The sequence below is a fragment of the Piliocolobus tephrosceles genome, chromosome 10, assembly GCF_002776525.5.
Source record: "Piliocolobus tephrosceles isolate RC106 chromosome 10, ASM277652v3, whole genome shotgun sequence".
Lineage (NCBI taxonomy): Eukaryota > Metazoa > Chordata > Mammalia > Primates > Cercopithecidae > Piliocolobus > Piliocolobus tephrosceles.
This window is the reverse complement of record NC_045443.1, coordinates 45982856-45995884: the sequence shown is the minus strand read 5'-3', so window position 1 is coordinate 45995884 and position 13029 is coordinate 45982856. Positions and strand designations below refer to the sequence as shown.

The 13029-nt window shown below is 50.5% G+C and overlaps 1 protein-coding gene across 1 annotated transcript; it reads left to right on the top strand.

The window, feature by feature from the left end:
* Window positions 1–2291: 2291 nt before the first annotated feature.
* RND1 (Rho family GTPase 1) lies at window positions 2292–10761 on the top strand. The gene is made up of 5 exons (XM_023211245.2): window positions 2292–2537; window positions 3326–3413; window positions 6082–6191; window positions 7069–7203; window positions 9665–10761. Exons 1-5 carry the CDS (start codon window positions 2418–2420, stop codon window positions 9908–9910), a joined length of 699 nt encoding a protein of 232 aa, XP_023067013.1. The 5' UTR covers window positions 2292–2417; the 3' UTR covers window positions 9911–10761.
* The last annotated feature ends 2268 nt before the right edge of the window (window positions 10762–13029 follow it).

Below are 13029 nucleotides of genomic sequence, written 5' to 3'. Positions count from 1 at the left end.
AGACACTGGGCTTGATAAGGGAAAGGGACTACTCTCAATTTTGCCCAAAGTTGATCTTCCTTCAATCACAAATCCCCTGGAATCCTTATTTGGACGGTCTTGATTCCTGGACAATCAGTGGTTTATTTAAGCTGTGGACAGCCCATAGTTCCGTCTAGTAGAGAGCCTCCCCAAAATTCAGGGGCCCCACCGGACAGGGCTGTTAAGAAGTTATGACACGCCGGGCGCGGTGGCTCAAGCCTGTAATCCCAGCACTTTGGGAGGCCAAGATGGGTGGATCGCGAGGTCAGGAGATTGAGACCATCCTGGCTAACACGGCGAAACCCGTCTCTACTAAAAAATACAAAAAACTAGCCGGGCGAGTTGGCGGGCGCCTGTAGTCCCAGCTACTCGGGAGGCTGAGGCAGGAGAATGGCCTAAACCCGGGAGGCGGAGCTTGCAGTGAGCTGAGATCCGACCACTGCACTCCAGCCTGGACGACAGAGCGAGACTCTGTCTCAAAAAATAAATAAATAAAAATTAAAAAAAAAAGAAGTTATGACGCTCAGCTGGGCGCGGTGGCTCGTGCTTGTAATCCCAGCACTTTGGGAGGCCGAGGTGGGTGGATCACCTAAGGTCAGGAGTTCGAGACCAGCCTGACCAATATGGTGAAACCCTGTCTCTACTGAAAATACAAAAATTAGCCAGGCATGGTGATGCACGCTTGTAGTCTCAGCTACTCAGGAGGCTGAGACAGGAGAATTGCTTGGACCCGGGAGGCAGAGTTGGCAGTGAGCTAAGATTGAGCCACTGCACTCCAGCCTCGGTAACAGAGTGAGACTCCATCTCAAAAAAAAAAAAAAAAAAAAAAAAAAGTTCTGTAGTTCATCTCAACCTTAGATTGTCCTCCAGCTTCTAATCCCAAAATCCTGGGTCCAGTCTGAACTTTAACCAGGTGACACAATTAGTGTGTCAGTTTCAGTGGGTGTTAACATGGAAGTAGACCTGTGCCTGATTCATCCAGGAAGCTGAGCCTAGGCCACAGAACAAACACCCCTAAGCAGCTCCTGCTAGGCATGGGTGAGAGGCTGTCTGGCCAAACAGTGAGTGTGTTTGCTTTGTCTTCTTCCTCTCTCCCATCTCCACTTGCCAGAGTCCCTCATTTCTCTCTATCCGTCACTGGGTCAGGTGCTGTGTAGTTTTTTTCTGGAAGACTCTAGAAAGCTTTCTTTCTCTCTTTCTCTCTCTCTCTCTCTTTTTGGTGGTGAAGGTGATTCTTGAAGAAGAGAAGGCTTTAAAGGGGGCAGTGGCCAGGCAGGCATGCTGACTCACGCCTATAATCCCACCACTTTGGCAGGCCAAGGCGGGCGGATCACCTGAGTTCGGGAGCTTGAGACCAGCCTGACCAACATGGAGAAACCCCCTCTCTACCAAAAATACAAAAATTAGCAGGGCATCGAGGTGGGTGCCTGTAATCCCAGCTCCTCAGGAGGCTGAAGCAGGAGAATTGCTTCAACTAGGGAGGCGGAGGTTGCAGTGAGCTGAGATCGCGCCATTGCACTCCAGCCTGGGCAACAAGAGGGATACTCCGTCACAAAATGAATGAATAATTATTCACAAATAAAAATAAAAATCAAAGAGGTACAGCAGGAGCTGATATTGGGAGGGGAAATAAGGGGAAGCAAGAACTGGTTTGGATGGGAGTTAGAAAAAACGAAAAAGTCAGACATCAGGCCAGGTGCTGTGGCTCATGTCTGTAGTCCCAGCACTTTGGGAAGCTGAGACAGGCGGATTGCTTGAGCCCAGAGGTTCAAGACCAGCGTGGGCAACATGGTGAGACCCCTGTCTCTACTTAAAACAAAAGATGTAAGGGAAAAAAAAGAAAAAAAATGTCAGAGAAGCTCTGAGCCACCTCCCCCACCCCCCGCTCCTCCAACACACACACACATCTGTCTATAGTCTAAGCAGGTCCTGCTCTTCTAACCCACCCGGGACAGTCCCTGCAACTCCAGCCTGACCTCACTTCCTGCTTCCATAGCTAGTTTGTTTTTTTGACACTTATTGGTAGACACTCCAGATCATTTCATTTTGCTTCTAGTACCCTTTCCCCTTCCTAATACAAATGCAAAACAACGTGGGAATCCCCTTTCTGCGGGAAGCAACGGTGCAGCTTTAAGAGAAAGGGAAGGGAGGAAGGGGGCGCTGACTCAGATCCTCAGATCCATTGGCTGCTGGAGGGACTCCCACCTCAGGGATTGGGCGTAACAGAGTCCGCCTCCTCTTGTGATTGGCTCAGCCAGAGAAATAAAAGGCGGCTTGTGCCGGCCTCCTCCTCAGTTGGAGGGAGGCAGGGAATCCGGCCGCATTGTTGTGCTGAGACGCACCTGGCGCAACCCTCCCTTCTGAATCGAAATTCAAGTCCCGCGGACACTGCAACCATGAAAGAGAGACGGGCCCCCCAGCCAGTCGTGGCCAGATGTAAGCTTGTTCTGGTCGGGGACGTGCAGTGTGGGAAGACCGCGATGTTACAAGTGTTAGCGAAGGATTGCTATCCAGAGGTAAGCTGCCTGCCCGCCCAGTGGCCGGCTTTTCTCCCTGCCAGCCCGACTTGGGGTAGATTTCCACCTGCCCAGGAGACGTGGCTCCCCCAGCCCCAGCTCATCCTCAGCCGCTTTCTGAGGCTTTCCCATCCTCCGCTGCTTTTTGGCTGGAGGACTGCCCTGCCTTAGCTTCCCCTGAGACCTGCTCCACTTCTGCCGCCCCGCTGGCTCCTCCTCATCTCTTCACCCAAAGGCCCCATCAGATCCCCTCCACCTTCCTGCGTCCCTGGAGTCTGCTCTCAGGAGAGGGCACTGGAGGCATTTGAGAGTCTGGGGTTTCTTCCTGACGTAATCCCTGCCTATCCGCTCACCTGCTCCTCAAAGGCTCTATGCCAGTGCCTCCAGGCAGGCTTCTGCAGCCCTCTCTTCACCATACTGGAGGGGTTTGAGAGGAGATGAGCTAGGATTGGCTTTGGCCTGTGGCTCTCTCAAACTGGGAAACACAAATCTGGGGATGGGAGGAATCTGTGTGTGTGTGTGTGTGTGTGTGTCCCTGATCGTCTAGGATATGAGGGGATTACACCTGGTGCGGTGGTGGTGGTGGGGGGTGTCATTCACATTTCTCACTGCCACAGAGCAAAGTGCCCGGTCCTCCACAGTCCCTTCCCTCCTGACCCAGGCATCTCCTCTGGTTTCTTGTCTCCTGTGACTTTACTGTCTCTCTGGTGAGTGTGTGTGTAGCCAGCACTAACCAGGGGATCTGAGGGTAGGGGTGCCCGGGGTGAATGTTTCCTCTCTTTTCACAGACCTATGTGCCCACCGTGTTCGAAAATTACACAGCCTGTTTGGAGACAGAGGAGCAGAGGGTGGAGCTTAGTCTCTGGGATACCTCAGGTAAGAATTCGACTCCAAATGCCCCTTTCCCATCCCCACTGGTCTGCTGTGTAGCTGCTGTCTTCTAGAAATTGTTTTCCCCTTTGGTGGGGAGAAGTGAAAGAAGAGAATCTGAAGACTCATTAGTTATGGGGAAGGGTGACAGTTGGTCGACTCAGTTGCATGGTCCAAGGGTACAGAGTAGGTGAAGTCCAGGAACCACTCTCTTCCCTGGGTCTAGCTCCACCCTTTAGAGGGCTGGGATGATGAGGTGAAGGGATCCATGAATATTCCTGAGGTGGGAGAGCAGTAAAACAGGACTCCTCCTTTTCCTTCCCTGCCACCAAACGCGTGGGCGCGCGCGCGCGACACACACACACACACACACACACACACACACACATACTTTTTACTTCCCCAGAGCAAAGCCAAATAAGAGGCAAGAGGCAGTGCTGCTGGAGGCAGTGTGGTTGGTGTGCGGAGACAAGTCTGCTTTGGGGAAAGATTGCTCAGACTCAGTTTCGTCTCCTGCATTCCATCTTGGGCCACTGCTGTCCTCCTGCCGCAGCTCAGCCCCACTCGTCACACCGCTGCAGCTCGGGGATGAAGCAATGCATCATCGATGTTTTGGAGGGTGGGGGAGATGGCTTAATATAGGGCATAGTCAGTTGTGAATAGTGGCCGGCAGGGCAGAGGGGAGGTTGGCTCTGACTGTTTTCCCTCTACTGGGGTGAGGTAGAAGATGCCCTGTCTCTCTAGAATGTAGAAACAATGTTTTTCCAGCCTCTCAGCCCCAAGCCCTTAGTGCTAGGCTATCCTTTGCCTTAATTCTGACCCCTTACCGTTATCTCTTTACCCCATATCTTTTTCAAAAGACTGACTCAGAGTCATAATAAAGGAGTAAAAGCCGGGAATAGGAGAAAGAAAATAAAATCTACCCCTCCCCAAAAATGCATATTCAGGCTGAGTTTTAAAAGGGACCATAAACTCAAAGGGACCATAAACACTGGGTGTTTCCTGCTATATAATAAATATGTGTCCTGCTCCTCCAACAGTCGTTGTTCCCATGCTCCAGTTCTGAGGTCTGAAAAGACTGGGGCTAGGGGATGGTTAGACAGACAATGAGCCTTTCCTCCCCAAACAAAAATTCCCCAACCTGGTGTGCTTTTCCCCTGTTGCAGTTTCAGGGCTTGGGAGGCAGGGTTCTGGTTCTCCTGGGCTGTGCTACGCTGGCTAGATGAGACTAGAATGCAGTTTGACTGCATGATATATAATTTTTTGGTTGTTCATCTGCTGTACCCTCCCACCTTCCAATCTTCCCAGAATCTTACTGCAGCTCATCTCTTTTCACTACCACTGCCCAAACCCCCTCCCCCCACCTCCTTCCTCCTTCCACAGTCAGAATGCAGCCCTCAAATCCCAAACCAGATCATGGAAAATCAGCAAGTGTAGTCTCTATTCCCTGTGTCACACCTCCAACCCCCAATTTCCAAAAGGATAAAGGCTGTCAGTTATTCTCAAACTCCCTCTTTCAGATTAGGTTCCCATAAGGAAGAAGGAAGTGGCCGTGGTATATGGGATAGGGTTTCCCAATGTTGGGGTCAGGGTTAACCCTGTTTCCATTATTCACTTTCTGGTCTTAAGGGAGGGGGATTGCTTGGAGCCAAAATGGAGGCCTCCTCCCCTCCCCCTTCCCCAATGCTGCAGTGCTTCCGCTCCTCAGTGCTGCAGTGGTAAGACCCCACCTCAGAAGGGGATGGGGGAGGCTTGCTAAAGGAGCAGGCAGCTATCCCAACTCCCCTGTATTCCTTTTTTTTAATGATCAACATCCCCCCACCAGCTTGGATTCCCCCCAGTTTCCATGGCGATTGCGGTGCAGGGAGAGGGGCTGCTTGCTATTCTGAGCACGGATTGTCTGGGTTCCAAATCCGCTACTGCTCCTTCCCCAGGGTGGAGGGGTTAGGCTCAGACCCTAGCATTCTCTCATATGGGACCACCTGGGTCTGCATTACCTGTTTCCCCCCCAACGAAGGACTCGTGCTCTAGCCTCTAAATCCCCAGCCATCGGTGCTGCTGTCTTTGAGACTGCCTTTCTGAGATGTGCGGGGGTCAGGGGGTACAGCTTTCCTTTTGCCCTTTTCAGTGTAAGCCGATCTGGGTGGGTGGAGAAGTGGGGCACTGAACCCTTGATTCTTTCCCTCCCCTGCTAGCCTCCTAAAGTTCTGACCCCCATGGCAAAGCAGCAGCCAGGTTACGTAACAGGCAGGTTTGTCTCTTTACTGGGGAGATCCTGGAGCAGAGGGGAGCGAAATTGGGCAGCAGGCAGGCTCTAGAAGAGAGGAACCCTGAAATAAGCACTGTCTCTCTGCCGGGCTGGAAGCATCTTCTGGGACTCAGAAAACTAGTAAATGTCCAATTAAGCTGCTGTAGGAGACCCAGACAGGGCCAAATTAAACTCCACCCACTTTATTTTGCCTTCTTTCCCTTTTTCTGGACCAAGGGGGATGATATTCTTGCATGACCTTCTGGCAGACAGTCAGGTCCGAAGCTTCCAGCCATAGCACATTCCCTCTGGGAGATGGGTGGATCCTCAGGGATCATGGGTGGTATTCCCAGGGCTTTAGGGCTTAGGCCTATTGGGGAAGGAAAGCACCATGGCTCACCATCAACTCTTTCTGGCCTACACCAGGATCTCCCTACTACGATAATGTCCGTCCACTCTGCTACAGCGACTCGGATGCAGTATTACTATGTTTTGACATCAGCCGTCCAGAGACAGTGGACAGCGCACTCAAGAAGGTAAGACTAGATCAACTCTCCAATCTCTAACTCAGCATGAGGATCAAGAAGGAATCGTGGGGACCTTGTCATGAATGCCCTCTTGTATAACATCAAGAAACGGAAGCCCGGGAAGGAAGAGATTTGCCCAAGGCCACACCATTAGCTACAGCTCTGGGACTGGAACTTGGGTCTGCTTACCCTACTGCCTCCCACCCTTTTTGTTATCCCATGCTGCCTTGCCAGAGGCCCCACAGGGGAGGGTGGTGTTGAAGACTCAGGAAGCAGAGGACAGAGAGTCAGAGAACCTTTAAGTGATATGGTATGAGGGTCATGCATGGGATCTTTGGAGGCAGCTTCTATATATCCTGGTCCCAGTCCCACTGAGAATGGGCAAGCTAGGCAGGTCTGAGCTGAGCTGCTGGTATGAAATGCTTGGGTCTGGGCAGATCCGCCAATGCTGAGGAGTCCTAGGAAACTTTGTGTATCTAGTATAGTATAGAAGATGCTGGGATCACGTTCTTCCCTTGGGAAGAGACTGGTTGGCTTCCCCCTGGCATTCTGGACTTGTGAAGCCCTTTGGGGTGAGGGGGCAGATCCATGCTCTGTATGCTTGGCAGAGAGTGGGAGAATTGCCCTTGTGCTCTCTCTGGTGACTGGGCCATAGACTGGGGGAACAGGCTCCTGGGTCAGCACTCTGGGGGCCCCAAAGGCCTCATGGGCAGGAAGATGATGTAATTAGTGCAGTGGCGATGCTGTGACTCAGAGGGAGGACTGGGCTGGTGATAAGTGAGGTGATGTGTGTGATGTTGCCAGCCAAGCTTCTCCTGGTATCTGTCTACCACTAAGTCTCCTCCTTTCCTCCTTCTCCTTCCCTTCCTCCTGCTCGACCCCTCAGTGGAGGACAGAAATCCTAGATTATTGTCCCAGTACCCGTGTTTTGCTCATTGGCTGCAAGACAGACCTGCGAACAGACCTGAGTACTCTGATGGAGCTGTCCCACCAGAAGCAGGCACCCATCTCGTATGAGCAGGTATGTGCACATGCAAATGCGTGTTGTAGGGTGAAGTGAGGAAGGCTAGAGGCAGACAGCTTGAAATATGGCCCTGGCTCAAACTCTTCCACTATGGCAAGAGACAACTGCTGTAATAATTAGCAAATGATTCACCTGGAGAGAGGTGGTGGGTACCTGCTTACCCAGATGTATGCTGTCAGTTAGCAGGCGAGTTATTCCTGTGTGTGCCCACATTTCTAAGACTGTATTCTGACCACCTGCGTTAGAATCATTAGAGGTGTTCATTAGAATTTCATACACACAAAAAAAGAGACCCTGTCTCAAAAAATAAATAAATAAATAAAGGAGGAGGGGCACTGTGCACGGTGGCTCACGCCTGTAATCCTAGCACTTTGGGAGGCTGAGGCCAATGGATCACTTGAGCTCAGGAATTCAGGACTAGCCTGGCCAACATGGCAAAACACTGTCTCTACTAAAAATACCAAAATTAGCAGGTTGTGGTGGCATGCACCTGTAATCCCAGCTACTTGGGAGGCTGAGGCAGGAGAATCGCTTGAACGTGGGAGATGGAGGTTGCAGTTAGCTGAGAATATGCCACTGCACTCCAGCCTGGGGGACAGAATGCAGAATGACAGACCCTGTCTAAGGGGGAAAAAAAAAAAAAAAAAAAAAAGAGCCAGGTGTGGTAGCTCACGCCTGTAATCCCAGCACTTTGGGAGACTGAGAGACAGGTGGATCGCTTGAGGTCAGGAGTTCAAGACCAGCCTGGTCAACATGGTAAAACCCCCGTCTCTACAAAAAATACCAAAAATTAGCCAGGGATGGTGGTGCACACCTGTAATCCCTGGGTGACAGAGTGAGACTCTGTTTCAAGAAAAAAAAGAAGTGATCTGCCTAGGCTGGAATGCAGTCGCATAACAGTTGTTTATGCAGCCTTGGCCTCCCAGACTCAAGTGATCCTCCCTCCTGTCTCCCTAGTAGCTGGAACTATAGGTACGGGCCCCATGGCTAGCTAATCTTTAACATTTTTTGTAGAGACAAGGTCTCATTATGTTTCCCAGGTTGTTCTTGAACTCCTGACATCAAGTGATTCTCCCACCTTGGCCTCCCAAAGTGCTGAGATTACAGGTGTGAGTCACCACACCTGGCCTGGAATCTGCATTTTTGATAAGACCCCTTGATAATTTCTTATGTGCATGAGAGCATAGGGTTGGGGGACGGAGTTTTGCTCTTGTCACCCAGGCTGGAGTGCAGTGGTGCGATCTCAGCTCCCTGCAACCTTTGCCTCCTGGGTTCAAGCGATTCTCCTGCCTCAGCCTCCCAAGTAGCTGGGATTACAGGTGTCTGCCAACACACCCGGCTAATTTTTGTTATTTTTAGTAGAGATGGGGTTTCACCATGTTGGCCAGGCTGGTCTCGAACTTCTGACCTCAGGTGATCCACCTGCCTTGGCCTCCACTGCACCTGACCTGGGGAGCTCTTAAGAATACTAATGCTGGCTGGGTGCGGTGGCTCACGCCTGTAATCCCAGCACTTTGGGAGGCTGAGGCGGGTGGATAACAAGGTCAGGAGATCGAGACCATCCTGTTGTAACACGGTGAAACCCCGTCTCTACCAAAAATACAAAAAATTAGCCGGGCGTGGTGGTGGGCGCCTGTAGTCCCAGCTACTCAGGAGGCTGAGACAGGAGAATGGTGTGAACCCAGAAGGCGGAGCTTGTAGTGAGCTGAGATTGTGCCACTGCACTTCAGCCTGGGCACAGAGCAAGACTCTGTCTCAAAAAAGAAAAAAGAAAAAGAATACTAATGCTTTGGCTCTATACCCAGAATTTTTTTTTCCTTTTCCTTTTTTTTTTCCTCCCAGAGACAGGGTCTTACTCTGTCACCCAGAATGAAGTGCAATGGTATGATCCTAGCTCACTGCAGGGTAGAACTCCTGGTCTCAAGGGATCCTCCCTAGTATTTGAGACTATAGTTTTGGGCCCACTTCCAGCGAATGTTTAAACATTTTTTAAAAGTTTTTATTATTTTTATTTTTGAGATTTATTTTTGTAACCCCAAAGTGCTGGGATTACAGGTATGAGCCACCGCGCCTGGCCGCCTAGGCTGGTCTTGAACTCCTGGCCTCCTCAAGTGATCCTCCTACCACAGCCTCCTGAGTAGCTGGGATTAGAGGCACTAGCCACTGCCCCAGCTATCCCCAGAAATTCTGATTTAGTTTGGCATCAATATAGTTTTAAGAGTATTCCAGGTGATTTATAATGTGCAGTCACGCATCGTCTTAAGAAAAAGAGGCATCATCAGACAGGCTGTATGCCAGAAAAAAAATAAGACAAGACAATCGAATAATCGGCAGAGGGTGGTATTTGGAGATTGGCAGCTGGGTCCCCTCTCGAGTGGCCCTGGGGAGTGACACACAAGAGGCAGCGTCCCAGAGCCATTGTGGCCCACTGCATTAATGCCCTCACCCCCTCCTGCAGGGTTGTGCAATAGCCAAGCAGCTGGGTGCAGAAATCTACCTGGAAGGTTCGGCTTTCACCTCAGAAAAGAGCATCCACAGCATCTTTCGGATGGCATCCATGGTGTGTCTGAACAAGCCTAGCCCACTACCCCAGAAGAGCCCTGTCCGAAGCCTCTCCAAACGACTGCTCCACCTCCCCAGTCGCTCTGAACTCATCTCTTCTACCTTCAAGAAGGAAAAGGCCAAAAGCTGTTCCATTATGTGAAGTGGAAATTGGAGGGGGGAGACAACCCCCTACTTCCTCCCTTGGGGTGCAGAGGCACGGGGAGAGGGAGGATGAGACAATTTAGGATACTGGACATGAATTTTTCAGATGGCCACGGTGAGGGCTTGGAAGGAGACAGGAATGGGGCGAGGAAGGAGCCAGGCCCGGCATGAGGACCTGATGCTGAGATAGAACCATCATATCCCAAGCTAGGCACTAGGTTGTGGAGGGGGCGGCTACCCCAGTGCCCCCCTGCTCCAGAGGAAGGAAAGCTGTGGGGGACGGGGGGCATGCTGGCCTCCTGGGCTTGGGGGCCTACAGCAGCCTCACCTTCAGCATCATGCCTCTTCCACACAGCGTTTCCATGCAGGCCAGGGGATGGGAGGGGTCCCAGAGCCCTTCCCTTCCCCTCTAAGGAGGCAGCAGTTGAACAGAGTGGGGAAGCCGAGTGGCAGCTCCCTTGGGGGTTTAGCCCAGGTGCTTCGTAAATGCAATCGGAAGTGCAGGAGCTGGTCAGAGCCAATGAGAAGGAAACCTCATCTTTGCATAGCCCATGCCTCATGGAGAGGTGACATCATACATTCACATGCTTCTCACCTAAGTCCCCAGGGTCCAAGGGAGAAGCCCCAGACCCCCTTCTCTTGCAGAGTGTGGGGGTGGTGGTGCTGCAGGGGCAGGGCTGGGTGGGGGTCACCAGACTTTTTCTGCCCTTAGGGCAGTACAGCTGGCATTTGTTTTATAGACTCTTGTCTTTGGAATTGGGGGGAGGGGGGAGTGTTTCAATCTGTTACATGTTCTGTGTTTAATGAAGAAAACCTATTTATTAATGAAAAATATAATACATATAAAGAGTTTGGCTCCGTATTTTTTTCTGTTTTCTTTAGTTGTTACAATTGGTATTTTTGTGTGTGTGTGTCTTTTTTTTTTTTTTTTTTCCTTTTCGTGGAGCACAGGGTCTCCCTATATTGCTCAGGCAGGTCTCGAACTCCTGGGTTCAAGCTATTCTCACATCTCTGCCTCTCTAAGAGCTGGGATTACGGGCATGAGCCACTGTGCTGAGCCCTTTGATTGATGATAATGAGAGAAAAGCTGTCCTGGGGCCCTTTCTGTGGGTTGCAGAGGGACTGCCTCTACCATTCCCCAGCTCCTCCAAGAAGGAGCTTCTCTACTCCCCCATCCCCCTACCCTAGACCCGCCCAAGACCTGCTAAACCAAGGAAGGGTTCCTTAGCCCCAGAGCAGAGGTACAGGGGTTCTCAACCCTGGAACTATTGACATTTTGAACTGGATAATGCTTTGTTGTGAGGGACTGTCCTATGCAGCCCAAGATGTTTAGCAGTGTTCCTGACATCTAGTGGATGCTAGAAGACAGTACCCCCACTCTCCAGCTATCACACCCAAAAATGTCTCCAGACATTGCTAAATGATCCCTGTGGAAAAATTCTGGTTGAGAACCACTGCCCTGGAGAGTCTAGAGGAGAGAAAAAGGTTTGATGAAATCATCAGTAGAGAATCCAAACTGCTGAGATCTCACCCCACATAGGTGGACAGACTAAGCCAAAGCTGGGGGAGGCTCCTGGGATTCTGGTCTCCTCTGAGTTCAAGGAGAGGTGACATTTGCCTTCATGACCTTCCAATTCCGATGCCTACTGATGGCAGCTCAGGGACCTTAACTCTTCCTTTCTCAGTGACTTATAGCTCTTGTTTTCCAAGTGCCATAGTGTAGTGCTAGTGCTAGAAATAAAGTTAACATGTACTAGGTTGGGTGCAGTGGCTCACGCCCATAATCCCAGCACTTTGGAAGGGTGAGGCGGGTGGATCACAAGGTCAGGAGATCGAGACCATCCTGGCTAACACGGTGAAACCCCATCTCTACTAAAATGCAAAAAATTAGCTGGGCATGGTGGCATGTGCCTGTAAGCTGAGGCAGGAGAATTGCTTAAACCCAGGAGGCAAAGTGCAGTGAGCTGAGATGGCGCCACTGCACTCCAGCCTGGGCAAAAGAGGGAGACTCCGTCTCTAAATAAATAAATAAATAAAGTTAGCATGTACTTAATGAGTGTTCAGCACTGTGCACTGTGTTGAGGGCTTTATATGATCATGTTTAGCCTCACAAATGATAAGAGCTAACATTTGTTCAATGTTTACTATGGATCAGGGGCATTTATGAGATTTTTTTTTTTTTTTTTTTTTGAGACAGGGTCTCACTCTGTTGCCCATGCTGGAGTACAGTGGCATGACTACTGCTCACTGCAACCTCACCCTCCTGGTTCAACTGATCCTCCTATCTCACCCTCCTGGGTAGCTAGGACTACAGGAGTACCACAGTAGTCTATTTTTTGTAGAGATGGGGTTTCACCATGTTGTCCAGGCTGGTCTCAAACTTCTGGGCTCAAGTGATCCTCCTGCCTCGGCCTCCCAAAGTTTTGGGATTACAGGCATAAGCCACGGTGCCTGGCCCCACTTATGAGTTCTTTCTACATTATTTATTCCTGTGATAATCCTACGAGCCTATGAGGTGCTATTTTTTTTTTAGACGGAGTTTCATCCTGGCTGGAGTACAATGGCGCGATCTTGGCTCACCACAACCTCTGCCTCCTGGGTTCAAGTGATTCTCCTGCCTCAGCCTCCCAAGTAGCTGGAACTACAGGCATGCACCACCATGCCTGGCTAATTCTTTTTTTTTTTTTTTTTTTTAGTAGAGATGAGGTTTCTCCATGTTGGTCAGGCTGGTTTTGAACTCCCGATCTCAGGTGATCCACCCACCTCAGCCTCCCAAAGTGCTGGGATTATAGGCGTGAGCCACGGCGCCCAGCCACTATCTACTTCATTTTACAGAAAAAGAAGACCAAGGTTCAGAGAGATTAGGTAATGTGCACAAGGTCACACAGCTAGAAAGTGGCTGAACATGGATACAAATCCAGGCAATCTGGCTGCACATCATGCACTCTAACCTGCTCTGCTGTCCTGTCCTGTGAGGAAAGTGGTACTATCTCTGTTCTGTAAATGAGGAAAGAGAAAAGCCAGAGATGCCATATAATTTGCACAAGATCACAGTACTAGTAAGTAATTGAGCCAAGATTCAAACCAGATCTCACTGTTAACCAAAATCCTATGGAC

Bases quoted from the DNA above. Each gene is read 5' to 3' on its own strand.
- RND1 (XM_023211245.2), top strand. From the start codon at position 2,418: ATGAAAGAGAGACGGGCCCCCCAGCCAGTCGTGGCCAGATGTAAGCTT. The intron at 2,538-3,325 runs GTAAGCTGCCTG...CTCTTTTCACAG, and splicing joins CGAAGGATTGCTATCCAGAG to ACCTATGTGCCCACCGTGTT. The intron at 6,192-7,068 runs GTAAGACTAGAT...TCGACCCCTCAG, and splicing joins TGGACAGCGCACTCAAGAAG to TGGAGGACAGAAATCCTAGA.